Genomic DNA, 20,515 nt, shown 5'->3' on the forward strand with positions numbered 1-20,515 from the left:
TAAAAGCATTTTTGACATAAAAAAAATGGAGATGTGGCAACTCCCCTAAAGCATCCTCCAACAGCTGATTAATAATAAGAGACTCCAAATGACGTAAGTCTCCTTATTCTGCCATGACCCTTTCAAAAAGGGTCTGTACGTGTGAACCTGCATGTATGAGCTGAAGAGTGACTGTGTTTTTAAGAAAAGTGTGGCTCATCCCATTAAAGATGTGCTTGCTCTGTCCCGTAAACTTAAGGGACACTTGGAGAGTACCTTATAGCCAATGGTCCCTGAGCTATTGAGCCAGGTCAAGTGCTCCTTCTCTCACACTGTCAAACAAACTGATGACCTCCTTAGTGGGGCAGAACTATGTCTCATGTTAACAAATTCTGGCTAAATATCCCATTTCTATGCAAAAGGCGGGGAGCCTTTTTGTTAATCTCTGGATTCATTCAAGAGAAGGCTTCACAGAGGAGCCAGAACTTTGAGCTAGATCTTCTTCAAAGAGAAGTTGGAGGCCTTCGGACAGACATGCATTAAAACCCGGGCAAAATAATTTGAAATCACTTTCATTCTTAAGGCTGCTCTGAAATTCTCGGGGGATGACTATGGACAAACCACAACATAACAGGAACCACCCACCAACCTTGAAACTTTATCCAATATGCGATCTTAAATGACTGACTAGAAACCATTCTGGATTTCTGAGACTAGCTCAAGAGCTTTTGGAATTTAGAATGCCTGGATGTCATGTTTGGCCACGGCTGGTTGCCCTGAAAAGGCCTTTTTTGGCTAGAATGCATTTGAAGATACCACCTGGAGAAAGCAGGGAAAAGTGGCCATCTATCCGTGCTGCTTACAGGGTCGTCCTCTGCAGGAACTCATGCTATTCCAGGCAGAGCAAGTGGGTGGAATGCCAAAGTTAAACGCTCCTACTGTTTGACCAGTAGGTGGCAGTTCTGAACAAGGTGAAACTTGCTTGCCAGGGGTTTGAAGTTCCCTCTGGGTCTGCATTACTCACCAAACCAGGCCCCTTTGCAGCCAGCCCCATGGTGGAGGAGCTCTAGGCCTTCACCTGCAGCCTCAGCGCCCAGTCCTGCTGGGCCAAGAGGAAATGAAACGGAATGGTCCTTGTCTCCAAGTGCATTGCCCGTGAGGGCTCTTTGTTTCCACCCTGAGCTCGGGGCCCAAACAGTGTCTTGTGGGGGAGCCTCACCTCATTGGAATGCGTCCTGTTTTGGTGCTTGGCGCGATCAGAGGCATTTGAGAAAGCCTTGTTGCAACCTTCATGCTCACAGACGTACGGTTTCTCTCCAGTGTGAGATCTCAAGTGCGTTTTCAAGTTTTCTAGTCTCGAGTAGGCCTTTGTGCAACCTTCAAACTGAGGACAACAGGTAAAATGCATTACCCCACACAATAACGGCTTATGCCTAACACTCCCTCAAAATTGATGAAAGACTGACGTTTCGAGGGTCAGCAGCTTTTCAAAACTGAGGAACAAAAGTCTACTAAACTCTGCATTTATTGGGATTCAGATGGGGCTCAGTGCAGTTCAAGAGACAGCATTTTCAGGGCTCCTAAAAAGTCCTGGAGGTTTTTTTGTTTCTCTTTTTCTTTTTTTAAATAGACCACTCAATGTGGACAATGGGTTTCATTATCTGCTCATTGATCTCCTCAAGTTCCCACTGATTTTAGATTCAGCACAAAGTTCACTAATATGGCTTTGTGTCCATACAAAGGCATGGAATTTGATCGTGTTTGTAAAGGGCCTTTAAGATGTAAAGCACAGGGCTGAGCAGTGCCCAGTGCGCCTGGCGGCACCTCGGTGAAAGGAGGCTTAGTCCCAGCCCTCTTGTGGGTCTACACAGGACCATGGGGATGGACTAGGAAGGCAAAGGAAAACTCTGAAGTCACGTGGGTTCTGTTTTTAAAAGTGAGCTTAAGGGTTTCAAGTCAAAGCTGGCACCTCCCTCTGCCCTCCGGGCCTTCTCGCGTGATGGGCATCAGTGCCGGGGCAGGATGCTGGCCACACGCTCACTCCCAGTGCCCAGCAGGGCATCCCAGCTGCCGCCCGCCCGCCTGCCAGTCTGCTGTCCAATGTGGGAGCTGCGTGCCACCGGAGGCTGTTGATATTTACATTTTTAAAAAATGAAATTACAAAAATCAGTTCCTTGGTTGCTCCGGCCAGGTGTCCAAAGCACCCAAGTGGCACACGTGGCCTCCAGCTACCTTGTCAGACAGGGCAGGTCAGAGCGCTTCTGCTGTCCCCCAAAGTGTGGTTGTCAGGGCTCCTTCTCCACTCTGGCCTCCCCCCAATCCCAGAACACCCTCTCAGAACTCCGGGCATTCATCACAGGCCCCGGCTCCTCCCACCGCCTGGCCGGGTCCATCCGCACAGGGTGCAGACACCGCCCCCCCACCGCGGGAGAACCCGAACCCCAGCCTGACACGCGCCCCTGCCAGGTGGCCCCAGGCCCACAGCTCATGCCGCACACTCACAGTGCATTTGTGAGGCTTTTCCCCCGTGTGCCTCCTCATGTGCACCACCAGCATGTACTGGGCTTTGAAGGGCTTCTGCTCTCTCGAGCAATCCAACCACCGGCACACGAATTCCTTCTTCTCGCCGTGAATATGGTCGTTATTTATATGCTGGGATGGGGAAAAAGAAAGGGAAAGTGCGTGGGAATGCAGGACTCATTTCTGAAGGTGACAGAAGGGAGGGCAAGAAGTGCCCCAACCCTCAGCCCTAAGGAATATAGGATAACTTTATATACAGATGATCTTTTTTTTTTTTTTTTGTATGTTTCTTAAGTAAATTTGCCCTTAGTAACCCTGCACGTATATTTCCTAACCAGCAGGAGTGGTGCTATTTGGAGGAGGCCTGGTGGCCCAGAAAAGGTACCTCACAGGGCCTCTGAAGACGGGAGCTGTGAAATGGGGTGAGCCCATGCGTCCTTGCTGGGCCTCCACCTTTTTCACCTGCCGAGTGGGGGTCAAGGTCAACAGAGCACAAGGGAACCCCCCAGCTCCCACTCACTCTGGGCCTCGGGTTAGCGCCGCGGCTGAGATCTCAGGAAGGGAACACACACACGTGCACGCACACACGTCATTCTGTGACAGGAACACCAAAAACCAAAGCGCTTTCTCAAACTATACTTTAGTTCCAATTAGTGGGATTTTTTTCTTTGATGAATCACAGACAAATAAACCAAATACTGAAGAGAACCAGGAGACCAAAGAAATGCTGTCGTCTCTGGATCATAGCCTTCTTGATGTACAAAAACACAGGGATGGCTCACCTAGGCTCCAAGGTTCCTTTCCAGCTCTACAGAACTCTCTTAACTTCATTTGTAAAACAAAGATGAATTTCCCTGAATGCCTCATTAATTCAGTTTTAGAACCATTTTTTATATAGCTCCTTGGGGTCATACCTCAAGGGTCCTACAACGGGAAGACACAAAGAACCCTACAGAAACACCCAAGGAAGAGAAGGTTCTCACCTTGGATCAAATTTAAGTCAGTTTAAGTAAGATGATTATGTGATTTAAATGTCCATTTAATTACTGAGGAAATCAATGTCTTGGGTGGATCCTGTTGGTTTTATTCTCTGGTTACACCACATTCTGTTTGCCTTAATGTAAAGCTCTTGCAAGCACTTTCTCAACGTATGAAAAACACACCACAAATGAATCTGTTCAATGAGAGAAAGCCCCCTTTGGATTCCATGCACTGTGTGGTCATGACAGAACATTTAATTACTTTCTTGCTTAGGCTCTGACTCCTGAGTGAGTGGTCTCTGGGGGCCCCATGGGTAAGATTCCACCCTCAGCTGGCCTTGCCCAGTTCCTCTAGGAGGGGGCCTGCTGAGGCAGGAAAAAGTGACGTGTGTTCTGCTTCCTGGACTTGAACACTGGGTGAGGGCAGAGAAAGGCAGCTGCTATGAACTCCCCGCTCCTCAAGCAGCTCCTGCCGATCACATGAATCCATCCCATAAAAACTGCTCTTGGTTCACTTTTCCCCAAGCTATTGGAAATAAGCTCCTTGGATTGATGTACATGAAAGAACAAAGAGAAAGGATGGGAAGGAGGAAGGAGAGGGAGGCAGGGGGAGCTGGAAAATGGAGTTAGAACTCAGGCTGAGTCTACTCCTAGAAGACAGGACCCACAACTTCTAGCTTCATAGTCTCAGCAACTGGCTGGGGGTCCCTGGCACCTGGCAGGTCCTCAGTAAATATCTGCTGAATTGATTGGACTCAAGTGGCAAACTTCCACTGGACAAAAGAGATTGAACTTGATGCCTCTGCTTAACTTAGCTTCATTTCACCTAGTGTCCATACAATATGATTTTAATGTAACGTGTTTGATTACTTTAAGATGATACACTATCAAGAAGTCAAAAGGATCTGAATGATATCCAAACACGAACCTTACCTTGCTGGGTCGAATAAGGGAACACTGGGTGAGTGTACTCTTTTTGTTCTGCACACATACTTCCTGAACAGAACTGAGTGCTTGTTATCCAAGATCCCCAGGTCTCCAAGAGGAGATGGTGGGATTATCAGAGTATGAGCTAGAATATCTAGAGTTTTCTGAGGGGATGTTGCACTGAGCCGAGTCTCAAGTTTTCTAGAAACACTTTTTCTCATCAATTAATAAATACTTACTGTACATTATGTGATTGCAACACCCTATTCATCTGTCCTACATTTACTCGTGCATACTGAGGTCCACTCCATACCAAGCCCCATGCTGGGGAACCAGATGGGCATGCTTCCTGCCCTAAGAAAATGATAGTCTACCAGAGCCAAGCAGATAATGCCTTAAATTACTATACAATTAGAGTTGTGATCAATGTTGTGAAAGGAAGAGCGTTTTCTAAAAATAATTAATAGGGGGTCTCAAGTCCGTGTGATGCACTGAAGAGGAGGGTTAGCTTCTTCAGTGAAGGGGCATTTATGGTAGGGCCCGAGTGATGCGTGGAGACCTGCCAGGTGTGCAGATAAGAGAGGGTATGGGGAGAAAGGGTCACCATCACAGAAAAGCGAGACCAATGGGACAGAACCCGGTGCCCTTGAGGAACAGGGTGAGGACCACATGTGGTAGGTAAAGAACATGCATGGCAGGAGAGGATTGGTCTAGCAGACCCAGGAGGCATCCAGCATGGCCACGGCCTGGTGCGGTAAGAAGGCATGAGTTTCCACTGGCTGGGTGGATGCCACCAACACCCCACCAGTCCCCTCAGGTGCACGCCTGGCCAGAATAGTGATGGAAGGCTCCGAAGAGAGGTTGAAATTGACTGGCTGGCCAAGTCCTAGAAGCTGGCTACCGAGGTGTGGAGGGACCCACCACTAAGCTGGAGGAGGGAGTGGACAAGAAGCTGACAAGAGAGCAATAACTAAAAGATCCCATTTCCTATTTATACCTCACCAACTCTCATTGACTTTGGCCTCTGGGACAATGTCTGAAAATTCCAGGGCTGGGAATCGCATGCCGATCAGCCAGTCGATCTGCACATGGGAAGGAACACGGAAGAATCTTCGCTAGGCAGTAGGAGCAACCTCACTTTCAGAAAGGTTAGCATCTGGAGGGTCTTCCCTCTCGGCCCCCGTACAGGAGACCTGAGTAATGTCTAATAGGCTTTTGTAATTTTCTGAAACTGCTCTTGAGTGCACACTTGGATTGAGACCACAAGTTATTTTCCTTGAAATGAGATTCTTCCACCTCGGCTGGCGGGGACAGGGTCCAAGTGCTGAGCACAGGATGTAATCAATTACTCTAAAGAAATACGAAGACATCCTTCTGCCTACTTGGGTAATTCAAATGCATTTTAGGCTGAATGCATTTCCTGACTCTAGATTTCAAGTGAAAAAAATAATTCTAAGAAATAGATTTTACATGTCCATGTGTCCTAAATATTTACTTTTCTTTCACAAGCTGCTTTGACCTCTGCAGCGAGGCAGACCCTAAACTACCGTGGAAAGAACGCGGGGTAGGCATTGGACGATGACTCCTAGACCAACTTCTGATGAGCTCTGTATCTCTGGACAGGTCAGTTCTCCTACTTGAACCTTAATTTTCTCATCTGTTAAATCTAGGTGATGAACTAGATCAGGTGTCGGCAAACTTTTTCTGTAAAAAGCCAGACAGGAACTACTTTAGGCTTTGCTGGCCAAAAGGTCATAAGTACTCAAACTCTGCCACTGTTTTAGGTGAACAGCCATAGACAATGTGTAAATGAATGGGTGCAGCTGTTTATCTTTGACTTTATCTTTGATGCTGAACATTTCATGTGTCAAAAAACAGTCTTAAAATTTTTTATTTCAACATTTAAAACTGAAAGAACCATTTCTTCACTCATGGGCTGTGCAAAAGCAAGCAGGGGGTCAGAGCTGGACTGTGGGCCATCAGTTTGCTCATCCCTGATTAAGTGATTTCAGTTTCCTTCTTAGGCTAGCAGAGCCCATGACGTTCTTGGTCAGGCTTGTCAAGCCTGAGGAAGTAAAATCAGAGGGAGGAAGGTGTCAGTGCTAGGGAAAAGACAAAATCCACAGGAAGGAAAAAAAGTCAGGATCCTAGGCTAAACAAGGGGAGGGAGGGAGGCCAGACAGACTCCTCCTGCTCTGTGCTCCTAGGACCCGGATCTTGCTCACCCAAATCCCCAGGTAGCTAAGAAGACTACACCCAGCAAATTCTTAGCATTCCACCGACAGAAGGCTCCCGCATGAAGCTGGCCTGAAATTCAATGGGCATGTGTTTATTTGTGGTTTCATTGAACATTTGACTTCCTAGCAATGAAAACGTTAATCAAATATATAAATAATTTAATTGGAGGGAAAATAATGCATGATTAAAGTCCAAACTAATCCAACACAAAGACATGCAATTTGCCAGTGGCGCAAGTTCCAGAAAGAGATAGATGGCATAAATTACAGTGTCATGTGCCAACTCGCTCAGCAGGGCTGCTCGGAACTCTCCCCATCAGGACAACCAGGACTGCACTGTCCCCCCCGCAAAAGGCCGAGCCGCCCTCCCCGCCCCGCCGGCCCCGTGCACAGCTTCTGCAGGATTCCATCTTCCAAGCAGGACTGGAAGCATCTGCCTCAGGAAACTGATGGCTGTTGGAACAAGTAAGATCTCTCAGGTGCCCACAGCAAACCAACAAAGTTGCTGTGTCCCCAGCGGGACATGTCTTCAGCCAGGTGAGCTGAGACCCCGCATTCCCATCCCTTCTGCTCCCCACGGCAACCAGGGGACTCAGGAGGAGGGAGAAGCCTCTCTGTCGGCCTGGCCTGGCCATCCAGGCAGTCTAGGAGGCTTCAGTGCTATGGGCAGAAAGGCCTGAAGGGAAATGGGGGAGAGGCAGCTTTTCTGTCATGGACGGCAAAATGGAAGCTACAGTGGCCTTCGCTAAGCTAATCAGACTCATTCTTCTTGCATTGTTATTTTGCTCTCAGGAAAGAACAGGTAGTTCTTCTTCAGTCTAACTGCGAACCCTTCGGATGAAGCACACGTGTGTGCGGTCTATCAGCCCCGATTGTTGGTGGCCCTCCAAATAAAGCTGCTGGTCAAGCGGTTTGGGAACCTGGGAAGCACCCTTCTGCTTGCTCTCTGTCTCCCTCGGCTTTGGCCAGATGCCCCGCCGATTCCCAGCCGGAAAGCACAAGTTTTCATGATGGGTAAGCACCCTCCATTGAGGTAACTTCCTCAGAGGAGAAGTGACGGTAGGGCTTGAGGGGATTGTGGAAGATTCGTAGGTACATCTCCATGCAAATTCGGCTCGAGGGGAGCATGGAAGCTTCGCAGGTATAGCCCTGTGCAAATGCGGCTCGAGGGAAGCGTAGAAGCTTCGTACACACATCCCATTGCAAACTCCGCTCGAGGGGAGCGAGGAAGCTTTGCACACACATCCCCATGCAAACTCAGCTCAAGGGCAGCACACTTATCAGTAGACAAACGCCCTGCTGATCAAAGTCATGCACTCCTAAAGCCAGACAACTCCTTCCCATGCAGAAGGTGAATTCCTCCCGCTGTTGTAATGACCAGGGAAGGCAGGACATGTAAAACTTTAGACTCAGCCCTCGCCATGATCTTCTTATGTCTCCACACAAACACCCATGTGCATTTGTACACACAAACACATACATGTCCACACACACGTACACAGTCCTACTGCTTTGACAGAAAAGAAAATAAAGACTGGGAGAGTAATGTATTTTGTATATGAACGCTCGAGACATCGGGATCTGCATTATGGGCGTGAAGCCTACGGATGCTCGCTGGACCCTCAGTTTTATTTCTGACTCATCCCTTTGCTACATTTCTCTGTATCTTAACCCACGAACACGCCCCTATTTGATGCCATTATTTTATTTTATTTTCTTATTTATTTTATTTTATTTTTTTAAAAATTTTATTTATTTATTTGACAGAGAGAGAGAGTGAGAAAGGGAACACAAGCAGGGGGAATGGGAGAGGGAGAAGCAGGCTTCCTGCAAAGCAGGGAGCCCGATGCGGGGCTCGATCCCAGGACCCTGGGATCATGACCTGAGCCGAAGGCAGACGCTTAACGACTGAGCCACCCAGGCACCCCTGCCATTATTTTATTTTAAAATTGAAGGAAATAAAACTGAAAACTTGCCTTCTCAGAAACTAGAAATGCTTGATGCTTTTTAAATCTTTTCACACTGCTATCAGCTGAGCTCAGAAACCAGGCTCAAGTCAGTGAATATGTTTCATAGAATTCAATAGTTTGTAACTTTTAAGGATGTGCTGAGAGTGTATGTTAAGAAAGCCTCATATTAGGGTATTATGCTGAGTGAAATAAGTCAATCAGAGAAAGACATGTATCATATGACCTCACGATATGAGGAATTCTTAATCTCAGGAAACAAATTGAGGGTTGCTGGAGTGGTGGGGGTGTGGGAGGGATGGGGTGGCTGGGTGATGGACATTGGGGAGGGTATGTGCTATGGTGAGCGCTGTGAAGTGTGCAAGACTGTTGAATCTCAGATCTGTACCTCTGAAGCAAATAATACATTATATGTTAAAAAAGAAAAAAGAAGAAGATAGCAGGAGGGAAAGAATGAAGGTGGGGAAATCGGAGGGGGAGAGGAACCATGAGAGACGATGGACTCTGAAAAACAAACTGAGGGTTCTAGAGGGGAGGGGGGTGGGGGGATGGGTTAGCCTGGTGATGGGTATTAAAGAGGGCACGTTCTGCGTGGAGCACCGGGTGTTCTGCACAAACAATGAATCATGGAACACTACATCAAAAACTAATGATGTAATGTATGGTGATTAACATAACATAAAAAAATGAAAAAAAAAACAGAAGGCCTCCTATTTTAGCAGAGGATGGGATATAGCAAGTAAACAATTTTAAATAAGCTCAACTTTCAATTGGTTTCCTGACTTTATATTATCAATTTATTATAGTTGATTCTTGGACAACACAGGAATTAGGGGTGCTGAAACCCTGAACACCCAAAAATCTGCATCCAAGTTTGCACTCCTCAAAAATTTAACTACTATTAGCCTACTGTTGACCAGAAGCCTTACTGATAATATTAACAGTCAATTAACACACATATTGTATGTTATGTGTATTATACACTGTATTCTTTCAATAGAGTAAGCTGGAAAAAGAAAATGCTATTAAGAAAATCATAAGGAAGAGAAAACACATTTATAGGCTTGTACTGTATTTATCAAAAAAAATCCACAAGTGGACCCATGCAGTTCAAACCCACATTCAAGAGTCAGCTGCACTATCTCTTAGTAGTCCAGAGATATTTCTTTTTGTAAAAGACAAAGAGGAAAAATAATTTATAAGGGATTAAAGCTTCATGTACATTAAAACTGATTTGAGAGAGAAACTGACATCGTTTGCCTGTAAGAAACTATACAAGAATCCTTAGAAACTTTCCGTCTGAAAGGAGGCATATGCCTTCTTTTATTTATTTATTTATTTATTTGAGAGAGAATGAGAGAGAGAGAGCATGAGAGGGGGGAGGGTCAGAGGGAGAAGCAGGCTCCCCGCTGATGCGGGACTCGATCCCAGGACTCCAGGATCATGAGCCGAAGACAGTCGCTCAACCAACTGAGCCACCCAGGTGCCTGGCATGTGCCTTCCTGTTGCGGGTATTTGATTCATGTGCCATATCTGAAAAGTTGTACAAGTTTCGTGACACAGATTCTGTTAGGGACACACTATGGATTCCTAACATCTTCACTAGGCAGAAGTAGGAAAAAGCAGCAACCACAGACGATCAGGGCTGAAACAGGCCTTTTATCTCTATATGTACTTTAATTTTAGATACATAAAATAATTTAAAGGGTTTTGTTGGCACCATCAATCATGCTAATAATGTTTACAATGTGACGCTTGCTGTGGGAGGGATCTCCCCGAAGACCCCCCAACACAACTGCTTGAATCCGCACTGGTTTATAAAATATCCAGGCACCTTTCAGTTTTCTGATACAACTAAAAAATTATACAGAAAAATATCAAAAGGACTCAAGACTTTGGGTACAAAACACCATTCTCTTTATAAAAATAAAATATTTGCTTCTTTCTGGTCTGTGAATATTAAGAATTAGGCAGAGATGAAAAGCAAAAATTTGCTTCCTAATTAAGAAGGAATAAATAAATGGAGTCTCTCCAACGGGTAATCAAACCTGGTGTCTAGGTACAAATCAATAACAAAACTACTTTCTTTTCCATGTGTAAGAAAAGACAAAGTTCTCTGAGAAAGGTAAATGTCTGAACAGAGGGCTTCACAATGTTGGATTTAGAGAATGGACGGGAACGCAGCACCCCCCCCGTCCCCGCCCCATAGGCTGGACACACAGCTCCACTACAGTGGAGGCTCATCACACTCCCAACACGCACCACCACGTGGGTGAGCTAAGTGAAGGACGGCAGCCACCAAAGGGCACAGACTGTGTGATTCCATTTATACAAACGCCCAGAATAGGCAAGTCTATATAGAAAGGAGCTAAGACTAGTGGTTCCCTGTGGCTAAGGAGATATTGGGAGGTAGGATTTCTTTTGGGGGTAATGAAAATGTTGTAAATTTGGTTGAAGGGATGGCTGCACAACTCTTGCGTATACACTGAGCTGTAGACTTTAAACGGGTGAATCACATGGTATATGAATTCGGGTTTCCGTAGTGCACTGGTTATCATGTTCGCCTCACACATGGTGTATGAATTATATGTCAATAAAGATGTTAACGCCTCATCACTCCGCCCAAAAAAGAGAGAACCATGAAAATGTCCATTTGACCTTTGAACAACATGGGTTTGAACTGCGTGGGTCCACCTATATGCAGATGTTTGACAGTACATTATTATAAATGTATTCTCTTTCCCTTATGACTTTCTAGCTTATTTTTTCTAGCTTATTTTAGAATAAGTAAGAATACAGTAAATAATACATATGCAACATACATCCTAATCAACTATTTACATTATTGGTAAGAATTCCAGTCAACAGTAGGTTATTAGTAGTTTAGTTTTGGAAGAGTCAAAAGTTATACACAGATTTCCCACTGCATGGAAAGGTCAATGCTCCAACCCCCCGTGTTGTTCAAGGGTTGACATATTTGGTGAGGGACGGGGCAGTGCGGGGAGAAAGAAAAAGTGGGTGAAGAACAGGGAATAGCCAGGTTGGATGTGACTTTGCCCTGCATCCATACCTCAGACAGAGGTCAGCCCCAGCAAATGGTTTCTCATGGAAGGACAAGGGGGCGCCTTAATCACAACTTCTACTATAGAACACACACACACACACACACACACACACACACACACACACACGATGCACAGACGAGTTAAAGCAGAACATACCTCTATGACCCAGTATTTCCTGGTGGATTTCACACTGGACTCAGAGTTAACAACCTGACAACATCACATAAATGACAATTTCTCCTTATATCCCTTCCTCATCTTTCAAGTTGTAGAGATGAGTGGAAAGATGGACAACACTGACATTTGTGCAGACTTGGAAACAAAACTAAAAGAACATACGCTCATATTAGTTCAAGTGTGTGAAGCAAAATAGTGTATGATTTGAAAAGACTGTATTTTCTAAGACGTGATATAGTCTAAAATTTACTAAAACCTCATGGAAAGTTCAAGTACAGCTAATTCAGAATCTGTAGTTTGGGTTTTGTTGCTACCTTGAATTATAAAATTACTAGGTGTAAGTCTAATTTGTGATATAATTTTTTAAAAGATTTTATTTATTTGAGAGAGAGAGAAAGAAAGAGAGAGAGAGAGCATGAGTAGGGCAGAGGGAGAAGCAGACTCCTCGCTGAGCAGGGAGCCCAATGCAGGACTCGTGACCTGAGCCAAAGGCAGATACCTAACCGACTGAGCCACCCCGGTGCCCCTAGTCTGTGGCAGAATTGACCTAGCCTGTAACTACTCCCCCTCCAAAACTGCATGTGGTACTGGTTCCAAATCATGTACACACAGGAACAGTATGCTGACCTAATGTTAAGATGACCTCAAACGTCAGGAAATTTTAGTTTTTGAGAAGAATTTTAAAAAAGCAAAATATAACCATTATATGGATTAATTTCCTTACACTACTTCAGTAAAAAGAAAATATTCTTGAAAGTGGGTTAATGGCCTCTCATTCCTTGTAAGAAGTGTAAAAGTTCTCTTTCTCTTACAGTTTTGTTCTCTGACTTCTAAATTATTTTACAAAACACCATTGTAACTCTTCTCTTTTAATAATGTTCTCTTACAGTTTAATCAAGGTGTGTTTAAAAAAAAAAAACCTTCTGAGAACTTCTTTTCTGGAAGGGTCAGCATTTACATCCCACTGAGATTTTAAAAAGAGAGGTAAAGTGGCTTCATCACATCCTCCAAGCAATCTAAGACTTTTTACATCCTTTCTACAAATTACTGGGCTCACCATTTTATCTTGTTCTTTTAAATACCAACTTTTGTTTCAGTCAAAATAACAATAAAAACACAAACTCTTCTTAAGTAAGTGGACTGGGGGCCTAGTTACCAAAAACAAAGATACAAAGAGTTAAGCAAATAAGGATTTCGTAGCATCCGTTCTGGAAATAAGAAGCACGCTAACTGCAGAGTGGCAAGATAATCTTAGTTGCATAATCACAGGATGAAATAGTTTGGAAAACGAAATCTCCAGAACACTCCAAAACATTTTCTTTTTCGTCTTTTTGCAATGAGCCCATCCACCACATACAGTGAGCACCAGGGTTTCTGATCACACCACTAGGCCCAAAGACACAGTGAGAACCAGGCTTCCTTGCTCCTCAACTCGCTTCAACTGGGAACAACAGCAAGGCCAGAGGGTCCAGCATAGGCGGCCACAAAATGCAACCTCTCCCAAAACCCAGATGAATTAGTCACTCATAGGAATGGATCATTTCTATGAATCCAGGATATCTGGAAAGCATTACCATCCACAGCAAGTGCACAGATCACCAAATTAAAGATTTCAGAAGCCAAACTGTGTCCTAGAGGATTAAAATCCTCCCACCTTGTGGGCTTGGATTTCTGCCATGAAGAGAAAAGAAAGTTAATGGGTAGTTTCTCTGTAGAATAATAATTCCTGCTGGTATTTATAGAGCAGCCATACTCTTCAACCCATTTTCAAAACAATTCTTTCTTTTGTGATAAAACTTTAAAAGGTAGGTTGGCTTGGTACAACAATATAAATACTATAAAATTATTAACAGGATCCCTTGCACTCCTAATGTTAAGGTGTTTAATGCTTGCTTACACACACACACACACACACACACACACACACACACACACACACACCATGACTACTCTAAGTAGGACAAGTAAGATTCAATTTTAAAGTCTCCCCGAATGCAAAGGTAGATGCAAACGTTTCCTGTTTGAGATGACAGATATTAAGAGTTCCATTATCTAGAAGTATACAGAATTTTAGCCTTTAATTATTCCTTAATTTTTATGATCTTGGCAATCCCCATGGAGCCTGAGCATATAGACCCTGCTCTTTGTAAAGAGCCTGAATATACAATGTGGTTATGAGAAAATTTGAAATTCAAGAACAACATAAACAGAGATGAGTGACAGATGCAATCCGACTTGAATGGATGGGCTCTGTCTGTCTTCACCGCCCTTTATAAAAGTGACCTCGCTCCCTCTGTACTCCCAAAGGCTGATCCAGAACATCACAACAATCAGCCTTTAAGCTCGTGTACGGTCTTACAAGTTTTTAAATCATAATTCTGATGACTAAAATACTTGTTAAAATAATAACAGATAAAATAAAATGTATTTGAATTTCAAATGATAATTTATTTTTGGAGAAAATAATTTATTTTATTTTGGAGAAAAGTCAAGAGTCTTTTTCCCGGGACCCTTTGAAGATATGAGGCAGCAGAGTTATGCTGATGCTAGCCCAGACCAATCCTCATCCCCAAGGGTTTCTGCCCATTAGGGCTAGGGAAGGTTCCTGCCTGGAAAGCGCTAGGAGTCTTCCTTCAGAGTCAAAAGGAGGTTAGGATGAGTGTGTGTGTACGTGTGTAAAGAAGGGGCTGGGGCCGCTAATGACACAAACCCGGTCAAATCTCAAGAGCTATTGGAAGAAAGGAAGAAGGCAGGCAAGCAGGCAAAATTATCCACTTGGAAATCTGCCCACATGTCCCCGCTGAGCTGACTCATTCATTCACTATTAACTTACTGCTTATTTATGATATCACAGTTACTGCGCTAAACTCTGAAGAGGCATGACTGAGTAAGACATGTCCACTGGATGTCGTCCAAGATTGGCTGTAGGAATGCGGGAAGGGGTACTGTTTAAAAATCCGCTTTCACCTCATGGACACCTCTGCAATGAAAAAAGCAAGCTCCCCCCAAAAATGCATGACTTTCTTCCTCCCTCCTGGTTCCGCATCTCAAGAAAGCTAGCAGCCAGTGCCCCGGGCTTTCCTGGGTTTATCTCCCCAAAACAGGATGGAGAGGAAGCCCCAGGACACCCCCACTTTAGCAAGCTTTTCAACGTGTGGAACTATTCTGCCACTTTTCAACAAACTCAAGGTGAAGTCCCCCTTCGAAACACCTTCATCCCTGATTGCTGGCACATGTAAGAGTATCAGAATAAAATATCCTATACAACAGGGGCACACACAAATTAGTCCATGTGGAGATGACAATTTTCTTTCCCAAGTTAGTATCAAGGCATAGAGTTTATAGGAAAAAAAAACAAAAAACAAAAAACGTTGGCCCAGACATCAGGATATAGGAATTCATTCATTTGTATTTTGGGGGCAAAAGAAATGTGAGTAAGGCATGGGCACTGTGTCTGAGAAGATGAGATTTTACCATTTTATTTACTTATCTTTTTAAAGATTTTTTATTTATTCATTAGAGAGAGAGTGCACGAGCAACAGAGGGAGAGGGAGAAGCAGGCTCCCCGCTGAGCAGGGAGCCCAACGTGGGGCTCAATCCCAGGACCCTGGGGTCACAACATGAGCTAAAGGCAGACATTTAACCCACTGAACCACCCAGGTGCCCCGAAGATGCTATTTTAAATTGGGTGAATGGGAAACAAGTAGTCTAAAGAAAATGGCATAGGGGACAGAGTGAAGTCAGGGAAGGCTTCACAAGCAGGTACATGAGTTGAATCCAGAATAAAGAGAGGGAACGTGACCCAGAGAACAGTGTATCCCAGAGGAGGGACTAGAGCTACAGAGGTCCAGGGTCAAAGAAGAACATGATGTGTTGACAAATGCCACCCAGTGTGGGGTAAGGGTGAGGGTGCGTGTGCACACTTACATAATACAGGAGGGGTGAACGAGGGAGCAGGGAGGACGCCTTGCCGTAGTACCTCGGCTGGAGTGAAACCACAAGGGGTGCTGAATGCTCGAAGGCACCTACACTATACCCCCCTGGCAACCAAGAAGATGATGGTGAGAAAGGGCTAGATTGAGAGACAATTTGGGATAATTTGTGGATGGTGAATCAGAGAGAGGAGTAATAGGTGATACGGAAGTTTCTGGCTTGAAAGATTCTGAGAGAATTTGTGAGACTGGGTGTCTGTTTGGGGCACGGCATTTTGGAAGTGCCCCAAGGACATCTCCATAAGGAGACCCAACAGAGAAGACACATCTGAAGAGTTAGGGATCTAGGAGAGGTCATAGCTGAAGGAGGAGGGCCGTCCCCTTCCCTACCCCCGTATTATCTTTGGTGAGCCCCACACACAGAACTTTAAGGACTTTGCAAAGCCCAATTTGAAAAGCCCAAGCTATGGAGACTGCATGGAGGAGGAAGGGGAGGCGCTGGGTATGATGGGAAACCGGTGTTTGAGAGACAGGGAGGGAAACGAGGAAGCGGAGGAGAGACAGAGCAGACGGCATGCAGTGGCCGGGACTGGGGTACAGGGGTGTAGCTGGAGGATCCTCGGGACCTGCAGGGCTAGAAGCAAAGACGGCTCTCCCCACATCTTGTGGGCCGGTCACCAACACCTGAGGGCCCAGCAAGATGGGATGGAAGCGGGGGGCACCCAAGGACCACGGAGACCAGGCGTGGCGGGGTGCGGGTGGGGACACCCATGACCTGGTCCTTGCAGAGCCAGTGCCATGAAGGCAAAGGCCACTCCAGAGGCTGAGCAACCTGGACATGCAGGTGGAAACACCTGGCTTTCCTCTGGGATGGGGTCACTACGCCAAGATTATTGGACCTCCTTCAAGTCCTCCTTCCAATGTCACCTCCTTAATGAGACTGATCACCCCATTTATAGTACAACCTCCTCATCCCTGAACTCTCCACGCCCTGGCCCTGCCGCTCCGTTTTCCCCATGGCCCTCATCACCTCGAACACACTCTCCTTTATGTACAGACTGTTCCTGATTTATTGCCTGCCTCCCCATGAGAATGTAAATTCCACACAGGCAAAGATTTTTATTGATTTCGCTCACTGATGTATTCCAAGTGCCTGGAACAGTGCCCAGCATATAGTAAATGCTCAATAAATATTTGTTGGAGGCATGTGTTATTGGAAATACCACGTTGAGCACTGATGTGGGCCCAGGTCTCAGCATTACCCCCCATCCGCCGCCGTCGGTTTGTGCTTTGAGAACCAGAAGCCACAGGAAACAGAAGCAATTTCCTGTGATTCCTCTACTCTCAGCAATCTGATAAACCTCAGCCTCTCATATGCCTTCAGGGTCCACCAAACAGAGCCCCCTTTTTTACTGACTGTAGTTTGAGGTTTTGAGCTAAGAGTGACATAATTCAGAGTTATGAGTTGGTTCCTACACATTATCAGTGAAAAGGAATTCTAAAATTTATTTTTGCCCACCATCGCCATGTTGATACAGGTCTGGGGTGAGAGTTCTGGCATCTAAGTGCTAAGCCTTCCTGCGAATATTCATTCCACTGGCCGTGGAAAGCACATAATCTTAAGTTTTACTATAGGTTTCTCTTGAAAATAATTCAATAACGCTTCAGATGGAGAGAAAAAAGGCCAAGTTACTCTTGTGATCAGGCTATACACTGGAATTCTGCCCCTGGCTATTGTTTTTGTAGCGAATTTATCCAGAGATGTCTTCCTAATGCCCCGCTGTTAAGTAATAAAAGACCGAAGGGCAGATTTCATCTTTAATCTGCTTGTGCAAATCTCATTAAGGTCATGGAAATTTTGCCCGTACCATGACGAAAATGTTGGAAGAGACAGCAACAAGGAAGTAAGGTTGCTTGTACATTGTTTCAACCGGAGAAATAAATAAGGAAAACACAGATTTAAACTTGCAACTAAAAAAAACGCACGCGCTCGTGTGTGTGTGTGTGTGTGTGTGTGTGAGAAGAGAAGTGGGAAGCCAGCCCACCTTGTGCTGAGCACCATCCTTTCCATGGCGAAATCACTCTTGGGGGAGGTGACTTTCCTTGAATTTGAGCCATTCCTGCATTTTGATTTTTTTTTTCGTTTTGCCTTTTACCTCCCTAGTAAAGTAAAAATTTCACTTCTCAAGAAGGGCTAATTTATTCCTAAAAATATGCTTTTAATTTGGGGGCTTGATTCTACAAAACATATTTTCCTAAGCACATTTTCCCAGGAAAACATGGCCAGTATATATTGTGTAATCATGCAACTTTTAAAAAGTTTCATTTGAGTCTTCAAGCGTATACCTTCAACATATAAGTGGCTTTCATAATTGTCTCCACATTGCATAGGAACAGAATATTAATACAGTGTGATTATAATAGTGCAGAAATGGGTTAAAAGGTTATGAATTTTAACACTCTGTAGGGAGAAAATAGTGAATGCACTTGCCAAAAATCCCAGAGACTGAAGCTAATTGAATCTCAATGTTTGGTCCACATTTTGTCACCTGGGTATTTAAAGTAAAAGCATACTATTTGTCATCTTATCTAAATTACCTGCAGAGTGACTTCTATGCCTTTCATTTTTCAGGTAACTCAACCACAACAATGAGTATCACCAGAATGTTTTAAGAGAGAGTCACGTAGGGTGCTGGGGCTCCAGGCTATCGTCTTCGAGGTCCTTCCCATGAACCGATATAAATCCATTGTACAAGGCCATGGGAAGGTGAGGACCAGTGTTATGATCATTCTTGCTTTGTCTTCTCCTGCCCTCTGTTTCTAGGGATGGGGCAGGCAGGCTGTGTGCACTGCACCCTTGCTCATGCCCACTTCTGTGCTGGGCCTGCTTGACCCATGTCTTTCCATGTGGTTACTCCTCTCTTATCCTTTATCTCCTACAGGAGGATGTTCTGATGCTCGGAGAGGTTCAGAAACTTACCTACTAGTGCACCACAGGTTTGTGGCAGAGATCAGAACAGAATCCAGTGCAAAACTTTTCACCCACACACAGATGGGACTGAGGGGAAACAGTGGTAAACTCAAGGTCAAGAAAGAGTCATCTGTCAGAAATAGCCAAAGGGCTCACCAGAAGGGGATTTTTTTTTTTTTTTAATTAAATGCTATAGAAAGTGCACTGTCGAGAGGGTGGAGATGTATGCTTCATTATAGCTACAGCATAATTTTTTATTTAATCTGAATGCATGAGGCTGCACACGAAGGGAAGGAAGGAGGGAAGGAAGGAAGGAAGGAAGGAAGGAAAGAAGGACAGAGGGAAGGAAGGAAACATACGCATTCCTCATGCACGCATGTGCATGGTACACACACATACACACATACCATACTGCTTAGATTCTGTATGAATTCCAAGATCCTGGACTCTGGGGTACTATGAAAACCAATAACCAACATTATGAGGGTTAAATAAGTTATCCTTGGTTGAAAATGGCCTTGACCTCTAGCAACTGGTGGTCTGGAAAGAGAGAAAATCAAAGAGAAATTGCCCTTTACTTCAAATGGCAAATTTGCTGGTTTTGGATACCAGGGACTGTGGTTCAACTCCCAGGACGGATGTGTTAATAATTCATACATCTGACGGGGAGAAAACTGCTATTCTTAGGGAACTCATTTTTTGGTAGCTAAATGCCTTTAAATTATATGTAACCTACATTTACACAAACTGTAATTCCTCTTTATTCCTGTCTTGAACCATTGTTATTAAAATGAGCTGGGTAATTTTCCTGACTTAATTTATCATTAAGAAATTATTGGTTAGAATAGTGATTTTTTCCCGCCCAAGACCACGTGAGAGAGAAAGCATCTCTTCTCAGAGCCGTGGCCAATCCACTCTCCCAGTGGCTTTCACTGAGCTTCAGCAGCTCAAACATACCCAACTTGTACCTTTAAAATGCTCAACACAGAGAATTCCCTGTGGGTTAGTCAACTGCTGGCTCATATACAAAGAAAATACTGTATTTTGCTCTGAAGAGCTTTCTGCATCAATTTAAACACAGTGAGACAGACACAATATCCCAGAGAGAGGAAAACCTACCTTATTACATTCCTGACCCAAGAGAAAGGATTTGCCCTTAGGACATAAAAGGAACCCGTGGGGGTATGGAGGAGAGTTATCTAATCCCAAACATAAGAACAGTTCATAATGCAGCATGACAATGCTTTTAATCGCTGACATAATTGTAATATGTGTATATAATATGATACAAGGAAAGTCAATGCAGCTTGCTTTTGAGCCTGAGAGGCTGCCTTCGGTGTTCTACTTTAGGTCTTTGGGATTTTATACGTGCTTGGGGGAATTTCCAGGGGGAGGTAACGTGATATTGTAAGGATTCTTTCTCAGTAAGATCACATCTTGTTCCGATTTGAGCCGATGCGTCTGTATGTGGCAAGGGTGGTAAAGTGAAACTTTGAGCTCTGTGAATGCAGTGTTTTACAAGTCTTCCTTGATTTCCTAGGCAAGGCCACGGGGCCATGAAACCACGGGCAGAAGGACTGGGATTTTTATTTCTTCATATTGGAAAGCTGCCGGCAGACATACTCTCTTCATCTCAGCTGAGATGTGTGGGCGTTAGCCATTTCCCTTTTATGGCTATATAAAAAGATTTTTTTTTTTTTTCTAACAGAGGTTTGGGTTTTTCTTCCCTCTGATGTTTCCATACACAATATAATCTAAGT

At 44.5% G+C, this 20,515-nt stretch overlaps 1 protein-coding gene across 3 annotated transcripts in view; it reads right to left on the minus strand.

Moving 5' to 3' along the window:
- GLI3 (GLI family zinc finger 3) overlaps positions 1 to 20,515 on the minus strand; it is a 267,733-nt gene that overhangs the window by 15,215 nt on the left and 232,003 nt on the right. For all 3 annotated transcript variants that reach the window (XM_073886897.1, XM_073886896.1, XM_073886898.1), the window contains 2 exons: positions 2,482 to 2,631; positions 1,199 to 1,363 (listed from right to left, as the gene is read on the minus strand). In XM_073886897.1, coding sequence (XP_073742998.1) covers positions 1,199 to 1,363; positions 2,482 to 2,631 — 315 coding nt within the window. The remainder of the gene's footprint in view (positions 1 to 1,198; positions 1,364 to 2,481; positions 2,632 to 20,515) is intronic.

The sequence above is a fragment of the Callorhinus ursinus genome, unplaced genomic scaffold (genome assembly GCF_003265705.2).
Source record: "Callorhinus ursinus isolate GAN/ISIS: 27379988/994484 unplaced genomic scaffold, GSC_fseal_2.0 scaffold73, whole genome shotgun sequence".
Classification (NCBI taxonomy): domain Eukaryota; kingdom Metazoa; phylum Chordata; class Mammalia; order Carnivora; family Otariidae; genus Callorhinus; species Callorhinus ursinus.